The sequence below is a fragment of the Cinclus cinclus genome, chromosome 13, assembly GCF_963662255.1.
Source record: "Cinclus cinclus chromosome 13, bCinCin1.1, whole genome shotgun sequence".
In the NCBI taxonomy this organism is placed as follows: Eukaryota; Metazoa; Chordata; class Aves; order Passeriformes; family Cinclidae; genus Cinclus; species Cinclus cinclus.
The window spans coordinates 5,009,545-5,033,444 of record NC_085058.1 but is presented as its reverse complement, the minus strand read 5'-3'; the positions used below and the strand labels follow the sequence as shown (position 1 = coordinate 5,033,444).

The 23,900-nt window shown below is 39.3% G+C and overlaps 2 protein-coding genes across 3 annotated transcripts; one reads left to right on the top strand and one right to left on the bottom strand.

Annotated features, from left to right (window-relative positions):
• Window positions 1–12,630, top strand: LACTB (lactamase beta). Of its 2 annotated transcripts, none has more exons than XM_062501777.1 (6): window positions 1–249; window positions 1,167–1,233; window positions 2,932–3,122; window positions 3,467–3,806; window positions 5,120–5,285; window positions 7,505–8,063. In XM_062501777.1, the coding sequence occupies exons 1-6, from the start codon at window positions 1–3 to the stop codon at window positions 8,040–8,042; spliced, it is 1,551 nt and encodes a 516-aa protein (XP_062357761.1). In that variant the 3' UTR covers window positions 8,043–8,063. The 2 variants fall into 2 exon arrangements, with proteins under 2 accessions (XP_062357761.1, XP_062357762.1); XM_062501778.1 differs by lacking the exon at window positions 1–249 and adding an exon at window positions 273–327 and having other exon boundaries at window positions 7,505–12,630.
• Window positions 10,068–20,178, bottom strand: RPS27L (ribosomal protein S27 like). The gene is made up of 5 exons (XM_062501697.1): window positions 20,027–20,178; window positions 15,999–16,098; window positions 15,640–15,748; window positions 13,266–13,376; window positions 10,068–10,165 (listed from the first exon to the last, which is right to left on the bottom strand). The coding sequence occupies exons 1-5, from the start codon at window positions 20,176–20,178 to the stop codon at window positions 10,122–10,124; spliced, it is 516 nt and encodes a 171-aa protein (XP_062357681.1). The 3' UTR covers window positions 10,068–10,121.
• Window positions 20,179–23,900: the final 3,722 nt, after the last annotated feature.

The following is a 23,900-nucleotide window of genomic DNA, read 5'->3' as shown; positions in this document are numbered from 1 at the left end:
ATGGCGGGCCTGGCGCAGGCCCTGCGGCGGGCGGCGGCTCCCGGGCGGGTCCCCGCGGGCCGCAGAGGGGGCGGCGGGGCCGGGGCGCAGCCCTTGGGCTGGGGGCTGGCGCTGGGGCTGGCTCTGGGGGTTCGGGCGGCGCCGGAGGGAGGCGATTCTGAGGGCGGGCGGGAGGAGAAGCCGCTGCCGCCGCCGCGGGGCTTCGGCGCGGCCGTGGAGAGGAGCAGGGACCTGGTGCGGAGGATCAAGGTGCTGAGTGAGGGAGACTGCCGGGGGCTGGCGGGGCTTAGGCCAGCCTGGTGCAGGGGTCTGCGGGAGCGTGGCACGGTACGGGGTATCCGAAAACAAGGGGTGCTTTGAGGGCTGCAGGAAGGAGTGGCAAGAACCGCAGCAGGAGCGGCCCAGGGCCCTTTGTTCGGCCTGGAGGAGAGGGGACCTCACTGCGGGCTGCAGCTTTCTCCTGAGGGGAAGCGGAGGGGCAGGCACTGATCTCTGCGTTCTGTGACTAGGGAATACCAGGAAATTAAGTCAGGAGGAGTTTAGGTGGATATTAGGAAAAGCTTTTTACTTAGAAGGTGGTCAGGCACTGAGCAGGCTCCCCAGGGAAGTGGTCGCAAGGCTGACCCGGCTCAGGAGCGTTTGAGCAATGCACTCAGGCGCAGGGTGGATTCTTGGAGTTCTGTCCAGGGCCAGCAGTTGGCCTCTAGGATCGTTGTGAGCCCTTTCCAACTCAGGATGTTGTGATTCTGTTTAAAAAACACCTTGTAGTTACTTCGGAAATCCAACTGAAGCTTCTTTGAAATTTTGGCTGCCAGTAGGTGATGCAGTTTGCCGGTTGCATATTAACTCATGTTTTGTTTCTTTTGCATGTTCTGTTCAATAATTTAATCGAATTATTAAAGCAAAAATATTACGTTGCTATTCTTGTTAAGTATGTTTTTCCCAAGAGCTGAGTTAAAATGTCAGCTTTGCAAAAGCAGTTTGTACCAGTCCACCCAAACTGGTACATAACAAAATTTCAACTATAATTTGACAACAATACACAGGTTTATTTGTAGGGTTTTTATAGCTTTTTCAGTTCAAGGGTTTGGGAGGACATATTTTTTAACTGTAAGAAAACTTCTAAATGTCTTCTGTCCTTTTTTTTTTTTTTTTCCCTTTGGCAGGATGAAGCAGGGATCCCAGGTATATTAGTTGGAGTTTCTGTAGATGGAAAGGAAGTCTGGTCAGAAGGTGAGTATGTGGGAATAGTAGTTGTGCATACTGTCAAGAACTGATGAACATTTTAAAAGCGATCAATTCAGACAAGCTAATCAGACTGGGATTTCATCAACTTGATGTCCCATCTCCAGTCAGTAGCCAGAAATGGATGCTTAGGGAGTATCAAATGATGCCTTCCTTGGTAAACTTCTGTCAGTTCCAGAAATTGATAACTTGTTAACTTCCTGAATATGCTAGTATGTCTCAAAAGTTAGATTGGGGAACCTTTCTTCCAGTAATTTTTCAGATTAACCTTTGAGTGTACTCTGGGCAGAGAGCTGTACAGTGGTCTGGTAGCACTGTATGTAGGAGATAAAGAACTGCTCTCCCCACAGGAACTTCCTTAGTAGTCAAAGGAATAACAGCTCACATTTGGTGACCTGGCTCTTGTCTGTGGGCTGAGGTGTAATTTTACTGGGAAGTTACTGGGATTTAACAGGTGTTTCAATTGATTTTTCTGGTTACACAGTTTAGTTTTAAGTAGAGCATGTTAGTACTTCTCATATCATGTAGACATTTCATGTTTAAAAAAAAACCCACCAAAATGTGTATCTGTTCTCAGAAACATTTTCATGAGTTTCAAAAAAGCCAGTTCTGGGTTCTTTGGCTCTCCTCCTCCCTTCTCCATGGGGGCAAAATAGGAACAGGTGTAAGTTGCATGTATTCTGCGACCACAGTAATAAACCTGTTTTCTTGCTTGGTGGGAACGGTGTGAGGTTTGGAAGGTGTTTTCAGTGCCAAGAACAGCATCTGCATTGACGAGCACCAGGCACCTGAGTAGCAACTATGTAAGAGAAAAGGTCTTGGGCAAATTGCATGTCATCTGTTTTATTTCTTGTACTTTGTCAGGGTTTGGGGCTTTTCCCTGAGCAGTTCCTTGTTAGACTGCAGTTTTATATAGGCAGGTGCGTTGCTTGCAGCCTTTCTCGTACTGAAAACTGCAACTATGTTATTGCTGCATTTTCTTGCTTTTATGCTGCAACATCACTGGCACTTTCTTCAAACCTCACTCAAACTGAAGACTAGTTTGGCAGCTTGATAATGCTTTATTACTTCCAGTTCTTGCTACAAGACTTGTGGGTTGCTTACATAGGAAAACACTTACAGAGCCTTTTAGGATCTATTTGAATTGAAGTCATGCTAAGTGATGTTGAAAAATACTAACACCTTGGTTTTGTGAGACCTTACAGCTTAGGTAATTGGTATGAATCTGTGAGTGATTTCCTTTCTCAGTTTTTGAACTGATAAAATAAAACCATTTACTGCTTCAGCCATTAATTCAGAGCAGTAAAATGAGTGTTTATGACTTGGTCAGTTATTTTATGGTCTACATTTTGGTCTCTTTGGTTTTTCTATACTGAATATCTGACCTCAGGTGTGTAAATTTTGGCTTAATCTTTGATCTCATTTATCATTATGTTTGTTGTAGTCTTAATCACCAACTTGAGATGCCATTGTCTGATCCAATGAGCTCTGATTAACTGCTACTACTACAATAATATGTTATTAAAAGAATTGAAACAGGGGGCTGGGATAGTCCAAAGCCTTGTATCCCAGTTTAGCTGGAGGAAAAATATTTTAAAGGGCCAGTAAAATGAATTACATTGCAGATAATTAATTCAGCATGTCTCTGTGCAAAGAACTTACCAGACTGTTTTTATTTTCTTAAAGGTTTGGGCTATGCTGATGTAGAGAACCGTGTGGTGTGTAAGCCAGAGACTATCATGCGCATTGCCAGTATCAGCAAGTGTCTTACAATGATGGCTGTTGCTAAATTGTGGGAAGAGGGGAAACTGGATTTAGATGCTCCAGTGCAGAAATATGTCCCTGAATTTCCAGAAAAGGTCTACGAGGGTGAAAAGGTATGTAATTGTTTATTGGTAAGAGTTTTTTTAAAAATTTTTGTTCTTGTCACTACATAGCTATCTGTGTACAGGTGCCTGATCTGGACCTATTCCTACAAAACACTCAAAATAATTTAGACAAGTACTGATGTTTCCTGTTCAAAAAAGTATATTTGGATCTCTAATTTATATCAAGTGTGTAGTGTCCACATATGTATTTTTTCTTTTAATACTGTGTTTAATATGTGATATTTAAAAGGTCTTGCACCTTTGCCTGTTCTTTGTCATGGTGAATTTTACTTTTTTGCTGAGTTACTGTTGGTCTTTTAATGAAGTGAGTTCACATTATCCTGTCTACCTAGGTCGCTATTACCACCAGACTGTTAGTTTCACACTTGAGTGGGATTCGTCACTATGAAAAAGATATTACAAAAGTAAAAGAAGAGAAGGAAAAGGCAAACAGAGAACTTAAGCTAACAAAATCCCATCAGGATAAAGAACAAAAAGAAGGTAAAGGGATTGAAAAAACTGATTGTGTCAAACAGAAGAAGGAACATGATAGTGAGATGAAAAGCCAAAATTCAAAGCCTGGCAGGAAGGACAAGGAGTTTGAACAGGAGGAGTATTATTTGAAGGAAAAATTTGAAAGTGTGATTGAATCACTGAAGATATTTAAAAATGACCCTTTATTCTTTAAACCAGGTGAGTTTTTATTAATGTAGACCAAAAATATGCTCTTTTAGTGAGAGTTTTCTTTCAAATAGTTTTGCGTGTAATGATGGTAGTAGAGTCCAGTGAAGAGTATTTGTGTAGGGGTTTTGGTTTGTTCTGCTTCCTGCCCTCTTTTTTTCTTCATGTGCCCCATTAAAAACTCAGCAGAGAAATATTTGGTCTGTTCTGCACAAACTATCTGGCCATGTAATATAAGTCTTTTCTCCCAGGAGCAGTAAGTAATGCAGTAAATGTTCTGAAACACACCAGTTAGTGGATTTATAAATGCTGATGCAGAATGTAATTCTGGTAACAAATTTGTATCTACAAAGTATTTTGTAAGCAGATACCAACTTGCTGTAGTCATGTTCTGGGCCTTCTAGATAGGAACCAAAAGCAAAAAAATTAACTGAGGCATTAAATTAAACCTAAAAAAGATCTACAGAGAAAACACAGAATCACAGAATTACTGAAATAATTTATTTTTGGGATTATTTAAATTAGTTCTAGAGAGGACTCTAAGGAGCTTCAGGTGTAAGTTTTAAATTAGTTAGGTTAAGGTAAATTATTTGCATTGCTGATAAACAGTAAATAATGTGCATCTAAGGGGAGAGGGGTAGAAAGAGAGAGAAGTTAAACACTTACCATCTTGGAGAGCTCTAGGAACCACTTCAAGTAAAAGATCTCTCTCAACTCAGGTACTTCAGCAGTTGCTCAATATGTGAATGTTTCATAGAAGGCATTAGCACAAGGTTTTTAAAAAACATTTAAAAACCCAAGATTTTTAAAAACCAAAACATTATTTTGTAAATAAATTACATTGTCTTAAATAATATGCATGCTTGGCTTCATATAATCTTTTGGGATATTCTAGAACTAGAAACACTATGTTAAAAGTGATGAATACCCTTGAAAAAAATGTGAGTACTGCTGTTGTTTTCCCTTCTCCAGGGTATGGGCACACAAACAAGTCACAGTAGCTGAGCATCTTTTAAGCAGTAATTTTATGAATTGTGTCAGCTTTCCAAATCCAGACATCCTTGTTAGACCTGATGTGGTAAATCTTGAGGGAAATGTCAGTGTTGACATCTTGGCATGAAGTGTGACTGTGCATAGAGATCCCTGGAAGATTTTAGCACTGTTCTCATAGCAGGATCTGCACCCAGTACAGAATTTCCTAGGCCTAGGATCAACAGTGGTTGGTTATTAATTGCTATAAATAGTTTTATTTGCACATATGATTCCATATAAGCACTGTGCAATTAATGTGGGTTTTTTTCCCTTTCTCACTGTGCTTCTTTAAGGTAGTCAGTTCTTGTACTCAACGTATGGCTTTACTCTCTTAAGTGCTGTTGTGGAGAGAGCTTCAGGACAAAAATTTACAGATTATATGCTGAAAATGTTTCGTGATTTGGATATGCTGTCAACTGTTCTAGATGACAATGAAGCAATGATATATAACAGAGCAAGGTAAACAGGGGTGGAACTCTTTAATTTTTCCACAACAACTGTTGCCCTTTGTATTTTAATTAAGACAGCTGAATTAAGAACGTGTGATTTTTCTTTTCCCAGACATATGAATGAAATGGTGTATGTTACCTCAACATTACTCATATAGCTGGTTCCAATGCCATGGTATAGGTTCTGTAATTAGCATGTTAAACTACAGAATAAGAAATAAGTATTTATTGTTCTAAGTGTGAATATGGGAAGTGAGGGGAATAATAGGAGTGGCTTCTTCAAAGTTTAGATTTACTTTGGGTACAAGTAAGCACACAAATGCAAATAAAATAAGGAGTTAACTAGGAGATTATGTTGGAATATATAGTCGCTTTAGTTTGCTTAATATACTGGCATTTAAAGGGTTCTATGGAATTGTAATAGTCTCACAGTAACACAAGGTTTTCATAAATGAAGTTTCAGTATGAATCTTGACCAGAATTAAAATTCTGTTTAACTCAACCAATTTAGTTTTAAAATGAACATAGGGAAAAAACCAAAAACCACTCCACACTCCTACAAAAACAAAACAAAAGGCACCCACAAAGCAACAAGCTGAGAGAAATTTATGTAACTAGATAATCCATTCTGATATAGTGGTTCAGGCTAGGGTTTCTTGTCTTATTTTATAGACTTTCCTGTCTGGGCTAAGAAATTGATTACTGACTCACTCCCCTGTTAAATTTTGGTGTGGGACAAGAATTCTGTTGATTGACAAGGCAGGTTATAGTAACAGTCTCATGAAAATGAGACTCAGGCTTGTTAAAAGTTTGACTTCTAAAATGCTCCCAAAGAATGATGAACATGTTGAAGCTGAGTTTATACTAAGTACAAGTGTGTAGTGAAAGTGTGTGCGTGTACAGCTTTATTAGTCTATTCCAAGATGCTTTGTGCTGGTGTTTCATTTGCTTGCAAAATTTCAGAGGCTCATCTGGATGATAGTGATGTTGTCATAAATTATCAACCTTGTACAGTCAAGGTTTTTTAGAACATCTGTATGTTTATCCTTTTATAAACTGAAATATAAGAGAGATCAAAGAATTGGGATGGATGCTGTTCTGGGAGTCTTTTTATAGGTACTTAGTCTTATGTAAAACTGAGATGCTGATGGTTTGCTGCCACAAATTGGAGCTTGATGCCTCAAAATAGAATGTATTGTGCTTTGAGGTTTGTTTAATGGATTGGATATACTATATTTATCTAATAGGAAAATGCTTAAAAATCCATGTTCTAGATCTTTTTGAGGTTTAAGTCGCTGTCTTTGTAACAGGGTGTTTTTGTGATCAAAAAACTCATTATGGGGACAGCAAGATATTTCATCACTGTCAGAGTCGATGGTAGTCTTGCATCCTGGACTGTTCATCATTCTTCCTTTGTTTCAACCTCTGACTTTTCAGTGTTATAAGATACTCAGAAGTTTGCTAAAAAGCCTTCCAATACAAGTGTGATCTAGGTAGGGCTTTTCCTTTTTATAACTCTCCAAGTAGTACATGGACTTTATTTGCTATAAAGACCATAGGTTGAAATTCCTTGGGTTACATATTTCTTTAACAAGTAATTTTCATATGTTGTATGAAATTAATCAAGTCATGATTGGACTGTTCCTTTCAAAAGCATAGTTTGTTCTGCACTTCTTTTGTATTGTTCTTCATAGTTCATTCTGCAGCTCTGGTTGGCAGTTTCTAATTTGTGTTATGCAAGACTTTAATGCTCCTTGCTTTGTTGTAGAATATGGCAACCATAATGGGACAGTGGGGGGAAATCAGGCATAAATGGAAAATACTGTCTGAGAGCAGTCACCTAAGCCTCAGTTGTAGAATTCTTTGTTCTTTAAAACACCTAATATCTAGTAAATCTAGGGATTTCAGAAAAAAAATCTGTGTTGGCTGATCTATTTATTTATGTCACATCTGTTATTTGTATATTGTCTTTATTCTTAGCATATCCTAAGATTAAGCAGAAGTATTAGTACTTCTATTGAAGTTAAGCTTCTAACCTAAGAAGTCACCTTAATTTTTGTTTTTGTTTGAATTGCTTGTCGATTTTTCTGCAATAAATAGATTTCAAAATGTATTTTAAAAACCCTCTATAAATGTTTGCAAGAACAAGGTAATACATGCTCAGTTTGCTCTTTAAAATCATTGTGCGTAGTGTACGAGAATAACAAGTTGAATTTTCTTGAATTTTAGATGTTACATTTACAACAAAAAGGGACGGCTGGTAAATGCACCATATGTGGACAACTCCTACAAATGGGCTGGTGGTGGCTTTCTGTCATCAGTAGGCGACCTCCTGAAATTTGGAAATGTCTTGTTGTACAGTTATCAAGCTGGACAATTTAAAAACGGGAATGCCAAACTTCTTCCAGGGTACCTCAAGCCAGGCACGGTTGCAATGATGTGGACTCCAGTGCCAAAAACAGAAGTGTCATGGGATAGGGATGGTAAATACGCAATGGCTTGGGCTGTGGTAGAGAAAAACCAAGAGTATGGCTGCTGCAGACAGCAGAGACACTACGCATCTCATACTGGGGGTGCTGTAGGGGCCAGCAGTGTCCTCCTCATTCTGCCTGAAGAGCTGGACCCTGAAGCTGTGGGTACTTGGCCAGTGGCACCCCCGAGAGGAGTAATTGTCACTATTATCTGTAATATGCAATCGGTTTCGCTCAACAGTACTGCCTTAAAGATTGCAACGGAATTCGACAAAGAAAAACGGGCACAATGCTGAAAGAGATGTAGGAACTGAACTAGCTGTATTAAAAAACAAAGAGAGAAGGGTGTAATTTGACTTCAAGTTCACTAAGAATATGGGAAGAAAAAGCATAAACAATTCACTTAATTAACCTCTGCTAGTGGTGCTAAACTTACATCTTAACTGGAATTCATCTCTCAGGGAAGTTCCTAACTTACAGAAAATGAGAATGTAACAGTCAGTGGTGACTTTCTGTAGTACCTGTGTAAATTATCATTTTATTAGCAGCTTATTTTTATCAACTAGTGAAACACTTGACCAAGAGAAAAAAATAGCCTTTTTTTTCACTAAGAAGTACAAATTATCTACCTTGAATGTTAAACTTTTGATAAGTTTCACATGTTGATTTAAGCACACAAATATGTTGCTTGCTATTCTCACAGTTCCAGTCTGTTCCCAAAACTATTCAGTATTAAGTTTTAAAGAAAAATTGTGTCACCATTGCTTTTTTGTTTTCACATACCACTTTCTTTATTTGCTTAAAAAAAACAACAAAACCCAAACCTTGAAGCTGACTCCAGAATGCAGATTTATACCAGAAGCAAGCTTTTATCAGAGCTGTGGATTAAGAACCAGAAAAGAATGAATCTAGAGCAATGTAAGTAAAAATCTTTGTTATTTAGGTGTTCTCTCATCCATTTTTTTTGGACAGAGAATGTGTGAAATTAGTTTGCTGTGCAATAATGGTATTATTTTAGAGTCAAATCCACCCAAATAGCACAATATGGCAATCTGTCCAACTGTCCCACTGTTTTTGAGTGATACACATGCTATCTAGGTAGCCAGAAATTGCACTGTATTCTGTAGCATAGATACTCCCTTGTAAACAGGAATTAGGAACTCAGCTCAATACAGTTTAAAGCCCATTCTTGAAGCTAGAAGTAGAAATGTCACCAACCAAACACGGCCATGGCAGCTGGACCACAGCTCTAAGTGCTGCATCCAGGGGTGGGGACTCCACCACCTCTCTGGGCAGCTTCTTCCAGTGCCTGACTACTCTTTCTGTGAAGAAATTCTTCCAGTTGTCCAACCTGAACCTCACCTAGTGCAGCTTGAGACCAAATCCTCTTGTCCATTCAACTGTTCCCTGTGAGGAGAGGCCAACCCCCTGGCTCCAGCCTCCCGTCAGGGAGTGGTAGAGAGTGATAAGGTCACCCCTGAGCCTCCTTTTCTCCAGGCTGAACACTCCTTGCTCCTTCAGTTTCTCCTTGTCAGACTTGTGCTCCAGACCCTTCCCCCGGAGAAAGGTAGAATGTCCACTGCCTTTTTCTGGACATGCTCCTGCTCCTCAATGTCTTTCTTGAAGTGAAGGGCCCAGAGCTGGACGTGGGACTAGAGGTGTGAGATTTTCTAATCTTCAGTTTTATGATGGGAATAAAGTAGCATCTGAAGTGTCCATTTTATATATTTCACAATGGCATGGAAGATCTGTCATCTCAAATATTTATCCTCACCTCCCTTCCCCTGCAAGTTACATTAGACAGTATTTCCAGGCTGAGACAAAACAGAACCATCTTTCAGGAAAGGTTTCAATACTTCCTTTCCTGCACTGCTTAGCAGCCCTGGTTCTCCGAATTTAAGGAGACAGATGTCTTGGTTAGCAGCTAGCAGAAGATAGCCCTACCTGCCTCTTTCCCAAACAAATGTTTTTAGTATTATCTTCATAGCTGTTACCTGTCCTATGATGATACAGCATTTGCCATCTCTGTTCCCCCTATGCCTATGGTAATATCTATTATCCAAGAAACTGGGAAATTTAATATTTTGAGGGGTAGGTGTTCTACCTACATTTTTAATTGGAGCTAGTAAGACTAGTTTAGTATACTTTTCATAACTATAATCACTACTGTAGTACCTTAAAAATTGTTTGCTTGGGGTTTCTGGCCCACTCACCAAAATTTCACTTTTTAATTCATTAATAATTTATTGTCTTCTCAAGAGTATCCAATCAGTGAAAACAACAGAGAGAATCCTTCTGAATGAACTTTCACATGTCAGGTAATAAATTATCTCCTCTTTCTCTGAAGTCTTTAGTTTTGTCTTGACAGCTCCACTTTAGAAGTACTGGGGTTCTTGCCCTAGTCTTGAGCACCTGCTAGCTGGGGAAACAGCAGAAGTTAGTGTTAGTTTTAGACAGGGAACAAGAATAAGAACTTCTGCTTTTGTGGTGAATACCTGAATAGAAATAGACCAAACACAATGTTTTAAATACAGAAAATCTGAAAAGTAACACTTTAGGATTTTTAACATATGATACACCTGTTTTGCAAATGGTATTTATTATTTTTGAAAGCCATTTTGCATACTTGACAGAAAACAAGTTTCACTTGCTGACTGTTGTGTGTGGATTTAGACAAAGATTGGGAATGTAGAAGGTGTAGGTTTACTGTTATGCTTGTTTGCATATGAATAAACATTAACAAATGCAAATATTTGAAGTATGTATGAAAATGAAAAAGGGTAAAAACTAAGGCATTGCTAATACCATGATATTAATGGCAGTATCTCACTCCTCACATAGAATATGTTTCACCGCCAATTTTTTATTTGCACACCATGTTCTTTTAAGGCTTAAGGCTGTTCTTAAGGCTTTTTAAAAGCCTCTGATGTTACATGTGCAGTACTGGAGATGCTCTGATGTCTACATTTCATCTTCTAGTACCTGGAAGAAAATCAGTCCCTGACAGTCTCTGCTTAGGTATTAAATTAATCATGAGTTCTTATGATTTAAAGTAGAGAAGGCAGAGATATGAGAGACTAGGAATCAATCTGGCCTTAGCATATGTATTCAGGTCATAATTAATATTGCTACTTTGATCTTTGTTCTAAAACCAGTAATTTGATGGGCTGGCATTGTATGTGGGAAACTGGTCAATTAAAAGCAGCTTTCTTAATATAAACTTACTTGTGAGTGAACCTTTGTTGTGAATGGCACTGACATCGACCCCTACATTTCTTAAAAAGCATGTGTATTCCATTGGTACACCTGTTTCTGAATCAAACACCTCCTCTTGCACATGGTAATTACATGTTTGCTGTTTGAAATAACAGAAATAAAACTTACCTTGCAAATGTAACGAATTGTAGTATCGAGTTTTTGGTTTATTTTATTGACTAGACATGTACAAATTTTCAAAGTCATAGAAAGAATACTATAATTAATTAGAAAATCCTAACAATAATTAGCTCACCAAGACACCTGATACTTTTAAAGAGATGTTGATACATAACTTGAGATATTATTTAGTAAAATAAGATATATGTAAGATTTTGTTTTAATATTTTCTCATGGTTAAAAACAAAATCCATTTTTATCAGCCATTTAGAAAGACATGGCTTTCAAAAACTAATTAAACCCTTTTCTTTATTGCAAGAAGGCAATTATTTAATGCCAGTATTTAATACTAACAATATCAATGGATTTGCTGTACTAGTGCCTAGATACCATTCACACCTCTTAGTGCAGTTCCATGACTTAAAATTGCTTATATGCCAGTTGCCTTCTTTATCCTGAATGTTTTCATTTGCAAAGGACTACTTCTTTCTTTGGTAGAAATATCATTTTAGAATACCAAGTGCAGTCCTGAGATCAAATTAGTGGGAGGGAAAATCTATGCCTTCCAGAGAAACAGCTGAACATAAGTGAGTAATTTTACATTTTTGTTTATCACCATATTACTCAAGATGGGGAAGGGACTACAGCAACATTGAAAGCAAATGAGTAATTTAAAATCTTATCTAGCTTTTGCAACCCTTGCATTTACAGTAGCTGCAGTAATAAAATACACAAAATGCATTCCTAAAGCAGTTTCTGACACTATATGCATTACACTGCTGTAGTTTATGATTAGCAAGGGGAAGGATGCAGGAAGTCCGAGGCTTTTACTGGAAAATGTAAACTTATAAAAATAGAGCTTGGTTGTTGGTTGTCTGCAAATTTACAGGAAAAACTTGCACTTCAGATCATTTATTGAAAAAGATTCCAGCAGATTAGTCAGCAGTAGCATGTAATTTGTACAAAATCCATCATAATTACACTGTTGTTATAACAGGCATTCTTAAACAGGTAAGGCTTTCAGGAACACAGATCCAAAAAATCACATGCTGAACTGTTCAGTGTTGCTTTCTTCTAAATGAACAGCCTGCAAAGAAATCACGTGAGTAGAGATACGAGTAGTCCTTAAATTGTTGACTGCCTTGAAAAATTATCCATCCAATGTAAGTAGAAAAATTCATTGATTCAATTTAAATTTCATGTACCACAAGAGGTGAAGATTTAGCACTGTAAGTCTTCTCTAGCTTAACCTGAAGAACATGGCTGTCACGCAATTCATCTTAAGATTAAGGTGTACTATTTATTTTCTTCCAGATGTCTTTTAAAATTTCATTCTACTGTTCCATCCTTTAGTGATACAAACCCCAAACTGAAACAGCTACTATGTGTTGTTACTATTTCAACTGCTCAACAGCCTTGCTTCAGGTATTCTGTCCTCACATTTATCACCCCTGTGTAGCAGCACGTTATAGAAGCACTGTTATTTGTGTATTTGTATACATGTTTACCTTTTGCCCTTTAAACAAGAAATTAATAAAATCTGGATTCATTTTTACAGTTTTTAAATCCTAAAGTATTTCCAGTGCTTTTCATATACCCCAGACATTGGGCTGCACTCAAGATACTGGTGTTATACCAGTTATCTGTATATACATTATCTGTGATTATTTGTTCCCTTATCATTTATATGAAACAAATTTTCTTTGAGCCAGGGAACTGCTTTACAGTAGGGATGTTTAAAAACAAACAGGCAAGCCATTACTGACTAGCAGCAGCACAGAATTACTTTAGCCTGTCAAAAGTACCCTACTCCATTGATGGTGCTTTTTAACACTTTAAACGTAGCTCAGAGTTAAACAGCAGTATTCATTACATAAGCTGAAGGGAATGGCAATTCACCTAAAATGAAGTGTGTTTGATGACAATGTAGGTGTTTAGCTGCCTGGCATATGTGTACAGCCATTTAAAAACACAGAATCTGAAGAAAAATTTCACAATTCTGGGCCTATTAACAATGTTTCTACTAGCCAACTCTAAGTAATTTGCAAAATCAGTATTCCACTATCAGTTTCCAAAGTCAAAGCTAAAATATTTTGCAGGCTATAGAATGCATTTATGTAAGTGTTGTGTAACATTGCCCTTACCTTCTGTAAGCTTGGCTTTGCCCCCAGTTGGCTGACACAGGACAGTTGAGCATCCTACACACAGAACTACTGTCTGAGCATGGCTGAAGACAGTGGTGATCTTGTAGCATCCTGAAAAACAGCATTATGAAACCTTCCACTGGGTATTTCTAGCATAATTTTTTATGTGTTAATTGAATCAGGTACTCTAAATACACTTGTCCAAAAATGCATTTATATTTCATTACACAACACACCAAGCCAAATGAAGCAAACCACTGTTGTGTTCTGAAGTGCTTGCCTTTATTTACATGCATAAGAAAGCAAGTTAGGTAACAGAAACTGGTATGAGTCCCATATGAAAATTAACTGACCCTGCTGGCTGACAAGCCCTCATTTGCCTATCATGTCTCCTGTAAAGAAGCTCAGCAGTTCTAGATTATCCTTCTCTGCTGAACAGAAGAACCCATGTAACTGGAGAAATATTTAACTTGCAACAGTAGAACACTGCTGTTGACAAAGTCTGGCAGCTGGGAATATAAATACTGCTGTTCCAATCTGTGTTTGCTTTCTGTTTAATAATTGGTACATGTAAGGCTTGTTTGCATTCTGTAGAACTAATGTAATACTTAAATGGAAAGACTTGCACAGAATAACTTCATTAATTCCCTCTGCAATGCTTTTGCCCACAACTTTTAAATTCTATTACTTAAGAAAGAATTAAATCACTCATACATTGCTTAAAAATGGGATTTTCGCTACTTTTCAATTTTTTCCCCTGAAAAGTATTTTTAATTAGGTAAGAGGTATTTTTGAAGGGAGAAAAAAACCTGTAAAGGATTTAATCTGGATGTGAATATACAAAATAAATAGGTAAAGGTGAGCAGAGATTGCATTTTCAGCACATGTGGATCAGAAAGCTAAGACAGAACTTATGTTGTGAGGAGGGTCCTCTGACAAAAGGTCTGCTTGGTAGGGAGAAGTACTGTTAGACAGAATAATAGATCTCTGTTTAAATCACAGAGTAACTGTACACATCTTAGTCTATGAAAGACTGCTAAGAGGTAAAATTTAATCCCAGCAAATTTTGTTTTTTCCTTATTCAATGTGACTTTTCATGTTGATGAATTTTCAACATTTGTGGGTGTGGCAAGGAAACGAGCCCAACCCGTCTGAGATACTTCCAATTCCACTGACCCAGGGACACATAAGGCCATCTGCTATTTTCAATGTCTTGCGCATAGCAGTCTATCATTATTGAAGCTTTCCTGCATTGCTGCATATATCCCTCAAACACAAAAAACAATTAACCCTACAATAAAGAACATAACCAATGACCTATGGGCCTATGTTGACACTAACTGTATCACTGTGTATGCATTAATGTACACTGGTTTGAAGAAAGTGCAAAAGAGGCTTAGCCTTCAACCCTGTATATGTTTAAAAGCAACCATAGTTTCCTTTCAAGCTGTCTAAATTAATTTACCTCACTTTCAGATGGAATACAGTGTCTCAGAGCTCCTTAGAAAACTAGGCTACTAAGAAAGAATTAGAAAATAAAACCTGAGTACATGAACAATTCCCTGCTTCTAAGTCAGGAAGATCACTACTGTAAGTGGTTTCTTACTGCTAGAATCTTCTTATGCTGCAGCAGCTTCTAGGAAGTTACCACACTGGGCAATATGGATGTAACTGTGCTGAATAAAAAAGCTGTTCACTGGTAGAGCACATTCCTGTAATGGTGCTAGAAAATCCCATGGTTTAGTTTACAGGAGATAATGCAGATGTCTCTGAGACAAGGTAATAAAGGTCTGTGAAAGCAGACATAGGCAACATCTTACAATCCTTGTATATGAGCTAGAGGGCAACTTAGCTCTTAACAGTAACTTGCAAAAAAAGGCAGTTGTGTATGTTTTACTTTATATGTATACATGCACTATCTCTATATACATCCTTGTCAAAAGTTTTTCCAGTTGCTCTTCCAGAACTAACTTACAAAAGGAGAAAAATAATATTGGCTTCTGTTTGAAACTTGTTTATGGATGCTTTAAGGCATCAATTTAATCTCACTTTTTATACGTGCAAATCTGGGGGATTGGGTCTTTCCCTACTTGCAAAGGTTTTATAAAGGAAAAAAAAAACCCAACTAAAGAAGACCTCATGTCAGAACCTCCAGAAAAGAAAAATCTGATTGTTTACATTAACTTTTTCCAAAGATGGAGACCCCTTTTACTGTTAAAAAATCTAAAGCAATATACAGACCTTTTCCTCTACAGAATAGATAAGCCAAACTCATTAAAAAAAAAGAAATAATAATCAACCTTTATATGACGATGAACTGTACACAAAATTAGTTTCGTTCCTTCTGTAACGTACGAACATTTTAAATATTTACCCGGACATTTTACATCCATGAAGTAGGAGTTTGGGCTCTGCACAAGACGTTTCTTTTTGTGGTTTCTCTTCTCATCCTCTAAGGAGGGATGCACTAGGTCTTTGGCCAGCTGGGTGGGGAGAGAGGAAAAGCGCACTGCGCGTTACGCGGCCGCACAGGAGCGGGGCCGGCGGCTCCGAGCGCGGCCGCAACCCGGCTGCAGCTCCGGGGAGCCCGAGCGGCCGCAGCGGCGGACGGAGACCGGGGACGGTCGCGTCCGCTCCGCTCCGTTATCCACCTCCCCCAGCCCCCGCAAGGTCCCCGCGGTGCCCGAGGACCGGCGACACCGGGCACGGGTATAAAGACCGTAAACAACTCACAGGCATGTCCGCCGCTGGGCCGCCCCTTCCTCCGCGCCCGCCGAGCCGCGCCTGTGCCGTGCCGTGCCGTGCCGTGCTGTCCCGTGCCTGTGCCGTGTGTCTGTGTCAGGGGCGGGACTGTACCCGCGGAAAAACAGCGGCACGTGTGCCTCCAACGCTCCAGTACGTTACCGTGGCCTTTGCGGCTTAGAAATGCCGTCTAGAACTGCATCGACTTCGCACTAGATGCTGTCTAAATTATCACGCGTATGACACAGAATGGTAGAATTGTTAGGGTTGAAAGGCACCTCTAGAGATCATCTAGGGAGGGTCACCTAGAGTAGGTGACACAGAAACGGGTGCAGGTCTCTGGGCAGCTGTTCCAGTGCTCTGCCACCCTACACGTAAGTTCCTCCTCATGCTGAGGTGAAACTTTTTGTGGTTTAGTTTATGGCTATTGCTCCTCCTCCCATTGCTGGGCACCACTGAAAAAAAGTCTGGCACAATCCTCTTGGCACTTGCCTTGAAGATATTTGTATGCATTAATTAGATCTGCTCTCAGTCTTTCTTCTGTAGTGTAAACTGGCCCGGCTCCTGCTGTCTTTCCTCGTAAGAGAGATGCTCCAGAACCCTCATCATCTTTTTGGGCCTCTACAGGACCCTCGCCCTGTCTTTCTTGTTCTGAGGAACCCAGAACTGAACATGTGCATGTTATTTCACAGTAAACCATGCATTGCATGAAGTTGTACCTGTGAACATATTCTTTTGCAGTTTCCCACCCCAATCAAAAAAGAAAAAGGTGGAAGACTTTTTGTTAGTTATCATGCATGTGCTTAAATCAATTTAGGGAACTTATGAGACATAAAAATATTGCAGACAGTGGAAATATTTTTTAAAATTTTATATATATATGTATATATATATATTTTTTTTTTTGTGTGTAAGAGGCTGAGTGTTTTTCCTGTAAATCAGTAACCACAAATGTAATCTGCAAAATCACATGTATTTATCCTGTGTAGTTCAACAGAAATCCTCCTGGTGGCAGAACAGACCTTACAAAGACCACTTTGCATGAAGTCTTCCCAAAAGTCCAATGGGAACATGTCAGGACACTGCCTTTCTCAGAGGGAGCTCATGCATTTTGCAAAACTTATTTGAGAAGTTTGCTATGAGCACAAGTGATGATGTAATTTCACAGGGGCATATCATTCTGACAATATTCTCAAGGCTGGGCTTGGTTTCTCGAGTGCTGACACTGTGACAACTTTCAGAATGCTTTCCACCACAAACTCTTACATTATTCTGCCAGAATAGCCCCATGTGTTGTAGTGCTCTGAGCCATTACATTGGTTTTCCTCTTCTCACAATCACAGCTTTGTATCACTGTAATGCTGTGTTAGCATTTTTTCCTTATGTGCTGGTGTGGTGATGACACACAGATAGAGTTATTTTGGAAGTATTTATTGTTGTGTCATGGGGAATTTAATAGGAAGGGTTCTGACTCATACTTTCCTCTTCATGGTGTCCTGTGAAGCTAAGAACATAAACCAGTTACCAGCACAGAGTCAGTTCTTGTGTCTTCGCTGCTCCTACAACCCTCCTGTCCTTTTCAAATGCATTTTATTTATGTGCAAGTAGAATGGAAAGAGGATAATCGTTTATTTAGTATCTTTTTTATTTAGTATCTGAAGGAGAATTATGTTTTTCTGTGTTAAATAAAATACCTTCACCACATATAAAGCACCACTCAAAAAAAAAATATATAACTTCTGAAATGCTGCCCTTCTTCACCTCTTCCTCCTAGCTTTCCCTTAGAGGTCTTTCCTGCAAAGAGCCTCTGGTGCCTGAGGAAGACTTTAGAGTCACATTAGAAATTGGCTTCTGTGGAAGGAAGGGCACACAGAATGATCTGAAAACAGGATGTGTTTTGTTTTGGACACATTCCTCTGGTTCTCTGTTTTGGTTTTGCTTGTAGATTAATTTCCTTTTTGTAACAGTTCATAGTTCAGTGACCTGCTGTATGAGTCAATTCTAGTGCATTACCTTTAATCTTACAATCAAAGCTTTTTATGAAGTATACTCTTTAGAAAACTGAAATGCATCATTGACCTTAAGCATCAGTTAGCAAGAGAGAAATACTGTCTGTACAGCAGTGGTTTGGCCTACTGAAGACACAGATAGATTCAGGTCTAAGAGCACAACTTCCTCATTCCAGCCATTCCCCAACAAGCAATGACTTTGATCTCATTTTAGAGGGGGAAAAAAAAAAAAAAAAAAGAAACTTTATCTTTTTGCTAGAATGACAACAGAAAAATTCCAAAAGCTGATCTGGAAATGTTTTAGAACAACACAATGACAGCTGGGTTTTTTCCTGCATTGCAAGTGTCAGTCTCATGTGTTTGAAAGTTGAATCCATGTCTCTGAGGACATGAATTGTGGAATTGTGGTGGGTTCCTGCTGGGCTGGGACAGCCTACAAGCCCTCCCTGTGATGAGCACCTGCTGCCCCGGTACTGCTTTTTTCTGCTCCATTTGTGGTGTTCTGCACCTGTATTTGGGTAGCTCCTTAGAATTTGCTATCTCACGCTATCTGATGGCTTTGGGAGGTTTTACTACAGAACCTTGTATCAACTGACAGAGTGTGCAGTGACTGATTTTAAAAACCCAAATTCACCCTACCAATGCTTATAGTGGTTGTCTAGAATACTAAAATGGGGATGGGTGTCTCTGTAATACTGTTGTTAAGAGCATTTAGATTTCTTTTTGCTAACTATCTTTAAGCTGCACTCAAAATAAGTTCAAGTTGTATGTTTGATCCAGAATGTGGCCTGTGCTTTTGCCTATACTGCAGAATTAGTTTTAATTGATTGTAAACTAATGGTGTAAACTGTGGCATGTGATAATTTGGTTTAAAGATGCTTGTGTTAAGTTAGTTTAGATTAGCAGTTGAAACTGAAAAAAGTCCACTTTTAGCACTACTGCAATAGCAAACTTTGAAATTAATGGATTTTACAGATAAGAATCTTAGTGTCTTTTCCTTCTGCAATTGAACTGTACATATTTTATGTAATATTTTTTCCCCAATAATGACTTCATTTAATGTCTTCTAGATAAAGTTCTGCAGTATATACACATGGAAAATTCATACATTTAGATCACTATAGTAAAGGAGAGTATTGTTCTTTGTATATTAAATCAATGCATTGACCTTAAAACTAGGAGTTAAAAGCAGGACATATCAACCTATCAAATGCAGTAAGATAAAGTGTAGAATGAGCATAGAAGTATTTACCTTTAGTGACTTATTTACTGGAAATAGGGAATAAGTGACTTTTTTTAAAGGAGTGTCACATGATGCTCATCTACAATAAAGAATTCCAGAGGTACCTGCCAGAATTGTTAGAGATATGCATCAAAACTATTATTATATTGGGTAGCAGAGTTCAGAAGCTAAGGAGCAAAGTTCATATTAATGACTTGTGGTTAGGTGGCATTCAGGGCAGAACTACCTCATAAGATTATTGTTTGTAGGACATAGACCTGTTGATTCCAGTTAGTACCAAAATAACAGAATCTGAGTTCTACCAACATGTTTTAAATTGTATTTTTTAAAACCTTGTACTTAAGCAATTAAGATGAAGAATTTTCTACAATACTGTGTGCATTGAGCAGAAGAGCTTAATTTGAAACAGATTTTCACACAGTTATCTTTACCTAACCAGTTTCACCTTTGAACTGAAGAGTTGAAAAGGATCTTTGAAAGCTAGAAATAAGGATGTCTATAATTTGAGAAATTAAAAATGAGAGTGGGAATGAAGAAGAAATATAATCTGTTTTTTTTTTTTAAAATATAGATGTTGGTAAACAAGTGTTTTCTGGCTTTTTAAATGTGTATGCAAATATTTTTGAAATTACTGCATATGAGTAGAGGTAGTCATAACATTTAGCTATTGCTATTAATTCTTTTCTTAAACTGAGGGTTTTCACAGATGCACTTTACATACACCCCAGTGACAAATGGAATTCTGCCATACCTCGATTAGGACTCACCTGTTTATTGGATGAGCTTGAACTATGGTACTGATCTCCTTTAATGACCAGATGACCTGGGTGACAGAAAGGCTGTGCAGTCCGCTTGGACTTCTAGTAAAGCCTTTGGCACTGTCTCCCACAGAAGTCTCACAGAGAAGCTGGCAGCCCATGGCTTGGACAGATGCACTCTTTGCTGGGTTAAAAGCTATCTGGATGTCTGGGCCCAGAGCATGGGGGTGAATGGTGTCACATCCAGCTGGGACCAGTCACCACTAGTGGTGTTTCCTGGGGATGAGGACTGGGCTCAGTCCTCTTTGAGGTCTTCATTGATGATCTGGATGACAGGACTGGGGGCACCCTTAGGAAGTTCATGGATGACACGAAGTTGGATGGGAGTGTTGATCTGCTGAAGGACAAAAAAGCTCTGCAGAGGGATCAGGACAGGCTGGATCTAGGTGCCAAAGCCAACTGTATGAGGTTCAACAAGGCCAAATGCTGGGTCCTGTCCTTGAGTCACAACAAACCCCTGCAGCACTACAGGCTGAGGCAGAGGGGCTGGAAAGCTGCCCAGCAGAAAAGAACCTGGGAGTGCCTGTTGACAGTGGCTCAACATGAGCCCGGGTGGGCAAAAAGGCCAGTGGCACCTGCGCTGTACCAGCAACGGTGTGTCCACCAGAACCAGGGCAGCAGCCTCCCCCTGTGCTGGGGGGCACATCTAGTGGGCTCCTCAGTTTAGGAAAGACATTGAAGTGCTGGAATGCAGCCAAAGAAGGACAACAGAGCTGGGAAGGGTCTGGAGCACAAGTCTGATGAGGAACAGGTGAGGGAGCTGGGGGTGTTTAGCCTGGAGAAAAGGCAGGTCGGGGTGAACTTACCACTTTCTACAACTACTGAAAGGAGAGTATAGTCGGGTGGGGATCAGGTTCTTCTCCCAGGGAACAAGTGACAGGAGGAGAGGACATGGCCTTAAGCTGCTCCAGGGCAGGTTTAGGTTGGACATTGGGAAGAATTTCTTCACAGAAACAGTGATTAGACATTGGAACAGGCTGCCCAGGAAGGTGACAGAGTCATTATCCTTGAAAGTATTCAGGAAAGGACTAGAGATGGCACTTTGTGCTCTGGCTTAGTTGACAAGATGGTGTTTGGTCAAAGGTTGGACTCAATGATCTCAAAGCTCTTTTCAAATTTTAATGACTCTGTGATTCTATTAATGCAAAATTGTAGGGTAGTAATTTAGGGGTTGTAAAGAGTTTTAAAATTCTGCTTTTTGAAATGTGTAAAACAGAATCGAACTGTTACAGTCCAATCTGCTTTCACATAGTGACAAAAGGTAAACCATAGTTTCAAATCTGTTCTATTTCTTACATGTTCAGTGTTCCCCTCAGTGGTTCTCCCACACCAGAAAAGAAAAGAATTGTTGATCTATTTGACTGTAATGCAATATAAACCGAATGTTAACTTTTCTAATTTGGTGCAATAACAAAGACTGGGTTCCAAAGTGTTTTCACAGAACAGGTATCATAGAGGCGTGGCTATTGAACCTTAACAGCTTTGATAGTACTCCTCTAAGTTTACTAACATATTACAAGGTATACAATTGAACAATTACAGGGGTTTTTTTTCATATTCTAGAAAATCAAAATTACAACCTAACTTTTATGTCCTGCTTTTAAAGTTTGTGGTTAAGTAAACATCTGTCCTTTGTATGTGGCAAACTGGCACTTTTCCAAATCAGAAGAGAACACACCATTGCAAAGCACCTGTGTAATTGAAGAAGGAAGTAATTTGCATTATTTTTCTATTAAAATATTCTTGAGTAACAGATGGAAACTGCAAATCTATTGCTTCAGAGACATATGAAAGCCTATGTGTTCCATAAAACTCGAGAGTATTACCCCCAAAATTCTCTCTTCAATGCTGAAATGTGTTTGTGTAGTAATCTTCAGCATGGCCGTAATTACAGTATACAGCAACTCATGTCTCTGAAAGTACAGCTACAGGAAAATATTTCAGAGAGAAGGTTTTCATTTGTAGTTTCCTATAATCCAATTATTCATATTAGACTTACATAATTAACCAATTTGGTCTGACTGCTTAGGTCCAGGTTGACATTATAATTTATAAACTCAATTATTGTAATAAGTAGTGTAACAACTCAACATTTAAATAGCCTGACTGCTAATTTTACAGTAAAAAAAATATCCAAGCAGCCATGTTTCCAAATTCTGGCCTGAATTAGGCAGAGGTCCTCAGGTGTATTTAAAAAAAAAAAGGAAAAAAAAATTAAAAATAACTGACAGTTCCCCCTATCCTTGTTTTGAAGCTTTAATTCTTTCATTCTCTATCACATGTTATCCTGGTCTTTCAGAGGTCTCAATCAAACAATTATTATAAATAAGAAAAATATTTTTTTACTTGAATTACGATGAAGCATATAAATGGATAGATATAATAGATGTTAATCCAATTAACTGGAAGTTAAATTAGCATTCATGACAAGCTCTTACTGAATTCACCTTGTACAGAGTTCTACATCACACCTGTCAATGGATTTTTCATTATTTGCTACCACAAATGTATCGGCTGTGAATACCAACAAACCGAGACCCTGAATGGGGTAAAATTTGGATGATTAATAACTAGGAGCAGAATACCTTTTGCTTTTTCAAGGATTATAATGGCTGAATGGTATCTGTTTGGCATGATTCCTCAGTGCACAAATAGAGCAGTAGTCAGGCATTAGACTAAGTCTATTTCACCCCATCAAATTGTTATTTAACATCATGAGGTGATTTTTTTGTGTGCTTGCTGGAGATTAACCATGCAAGATAGAACTTGAATATTCAAAACTAATTTTGTTTGATTCTCTGTAGAACTCAACATAAATATTTTCCCAGTTAACACACATACAAAAAAACCCAACAACAACAACAACAAAAAACATAAAAGTGAGGAAATACCTTTTACAGTAGGCTGAGCTATAACTAATAGAAACTTTAATGAATGATTTGGGAAAATCTTTTTCCTGCTTTTGTTAAGAAGGAACTGAGAGCCGTTCCATTGATTAAGTGTTAGAGTTCTGTTTATAGTTTGTCTGAAGGCTACAATTTTTAAATTAAATTAAAGCAGTAAATCCTTGCCATTTTGAAGTGTTTCAGTAGTGCTATTTATTTTTATAGTGCCATGTGACATCCTGTGGAGAATAATAGTTAATGAATATATAATGAGGCTGTCTCACACTAAGAGATTATTAGTGGAAAAAAAGATGGGGGGAAAGCATTTCAACTGTTTCAGAGTAGATATCTTGTAGAATATCCCCGTTTACAGTGTTACGTGAGACAGCACGAAAACAATTTTTGTATTGTTTGCACAAGTTTCTTTCTGAGTCGACATGCCCAGGGCAACACGTAAACGACTGACATCACACACTGGACTCATTTATTCGTGGCGTGACAGCATTGTGCCATTATCTAACGTGCCCCTTGAACACGTAACTACATGACTCTCCTTACAACTCCTGCTAGGCTCCAGAGAGAACTGAGCCCCGTGGGACGCGGCCATGCAATCGCGCACCGCCAGCTACGCCCCAGCCGTGCCTCGAGTGCCGGACCCGCACGGCTCGGGACGGCACGGCACGGCATGGCATGGCATAGCATAGCGTAGCCCCAGCAGACCACAGCACAGCACAGCACAGCCCCGGCACGGCCCCCACACGGCACGGCACGGCACGGCACGGCCCCCACACGGCACGGCACGGCACGGCACGGCACGGCCCCCACACGGCACGGCCCCCGTCGGGCCCGGCGGTTCCGGCGCCGTGACGCGGCCTCGGCACCGCCTCCGCCCGCCCCTCCTTCCCTTGCCGGCCCTCCTGCCGGAGTCCCGCCCTCCT

Bases quoted from the DNA above. Each gene is read 5' to 3' on its own strand.
- LACTB (XM_062501777.1), top strand. From the start codon at position 1: ATGGCGGGCCTGGCGCAGGCCCTGCGGCGGGCGGCGGCTCCCGGGCGG. The intron at 3,123-3,466 runs GTATGTAATTGT...CTGTCTACCTAG, and splicing joins AGGTCTACGAGGGTGAAAAG to GTCGCTATTACCACCAGACT. The intron at 5,286-7,504 runs GTAAACAGGGGT...CTTGAATTTTAG, and splicing joins ATGATATATAACAGAGCAAG to ATGTTACATTTACAACAAAA.
- RPS27L (XM_062501697.1), bottom strand. From the start codon at position 20,178: ATGGGCTGCCAGCTTCTCTGTGAGACTTCTGTGGGAGACAGTGCCAAA. The intron at 16,099-20,026 runs GTGAGTCCTAAT...CCCCTGACACAG, and splicing joins CAAGCTCATCCAATAAACAG to ACACACGGCACAGGCACGGG. The intron at 10,166-13,265 runs GTAAGGGCAATG...CTGTTTCCCCAG, and splicing joins CAAAGCCAAGCTTACAGAAG to CTAGCAGGTGCTCAAGACTA.